This window comes from Egretta garzetta, unplaced genomic scaffold, assembly GCF_000687185.1.
Source record: "Egretta garzetta isolate BGI_Z169 unplaced genomic scaffold, ASM68718v1 scaffold330, whole genome shotgun sequence".
Lineage (NCBI taxonomy): Eukaryota > Metazoa > Chordata > Aves > Pelecaniformes > Ardeidae > Egretta > Egretta garzetta.
The window spans coordinates 223,837-224,515 of record NW_009258275.1 but is presented as its reverse complement, the minus strand read 5'-3'; the positions used below and the strand labels follow the sequence as shown (position 1 = coordinate 224,515).

The 679-nt window shown below is 42.7% G+C and overlaps 1 protein-coding gene across 1 annotated transcript in view; it reads right to left on the bottom strand.

Moving 5' to 3' along the window:
• Positions 1–374: 374 nt before the first annotated feature.
• Positions 375–679, bottom strand: part of LOC104123863 (SV2 related protein) — a 19,100-nt gene continuing 18,795 nt past the window's right edge. Inside the window, 1 exon segment of the mRNA XM_035891553.1 lies at positions 375–679. This exon segment is cut by the window's right edge and continues 132 nt beyond it. Coding sequence (XP_035747446.1) covers positions 614–679 — 66 coding nt within the window. The 3' untranslated portion in view covers positions 375–613.

Sequence of the window (679 nt, the reverse complement as noted above, 5' to 3'; positions counted from 1 at the left end):
AAAATTGTTTCCACGCAACCAGTGCCTGTTAATTCTCAAGGAACAGAACCCCTAAGCAAGGGAACGAGAAAGCATCGGCTGATTTGCCGTTACCACATTTTGTTGTTGTTGATGGCTGAAAAGTGCAAGGCAGGCATCTAATTCATAAAACCTGTTCTGTAGTGTATGGAATCCACCGTGTGCTATGCCAGGTACACAATAAATATTAATCTTTTTTTTTTTTTTTTTTTTTTTTTTAGGCATCAAGAGTACATTATTTTAATTACAGCTTATACTGAGTTGCATCCAGTTAGCTATTTGCTTGACACGGGACATTTTAAGCTGAAGAGCTGACCATGCAAGCACAACAGACTTAAGAAAAACCCTTCCTGCTAAACTTCAAATGGTATCTGGATCAAATGCCTCTCGATACAGAAGGGAAGTGTTTATGAGTGTGAGCAAAGAGCAGCAGAGACACAATTTGCTTGGGTTCAACCCAAAGGTTCCTGCAGTTTGACACATGATGCTGGCAGTGACGGTATGGTCAGCTTCCTACGCTTCAGGGTTGGAGGTGTTTTTTGTGAAAGAGATCTTGCTCGTATCATCAGTTCTTTCCGCAGGTTTTCCTGTCCCATCATTCCTGCGATCCCGAGTTTGACCTGGTGACCCCTGGGGAATGAGATCCTCTCCCAACCATCTC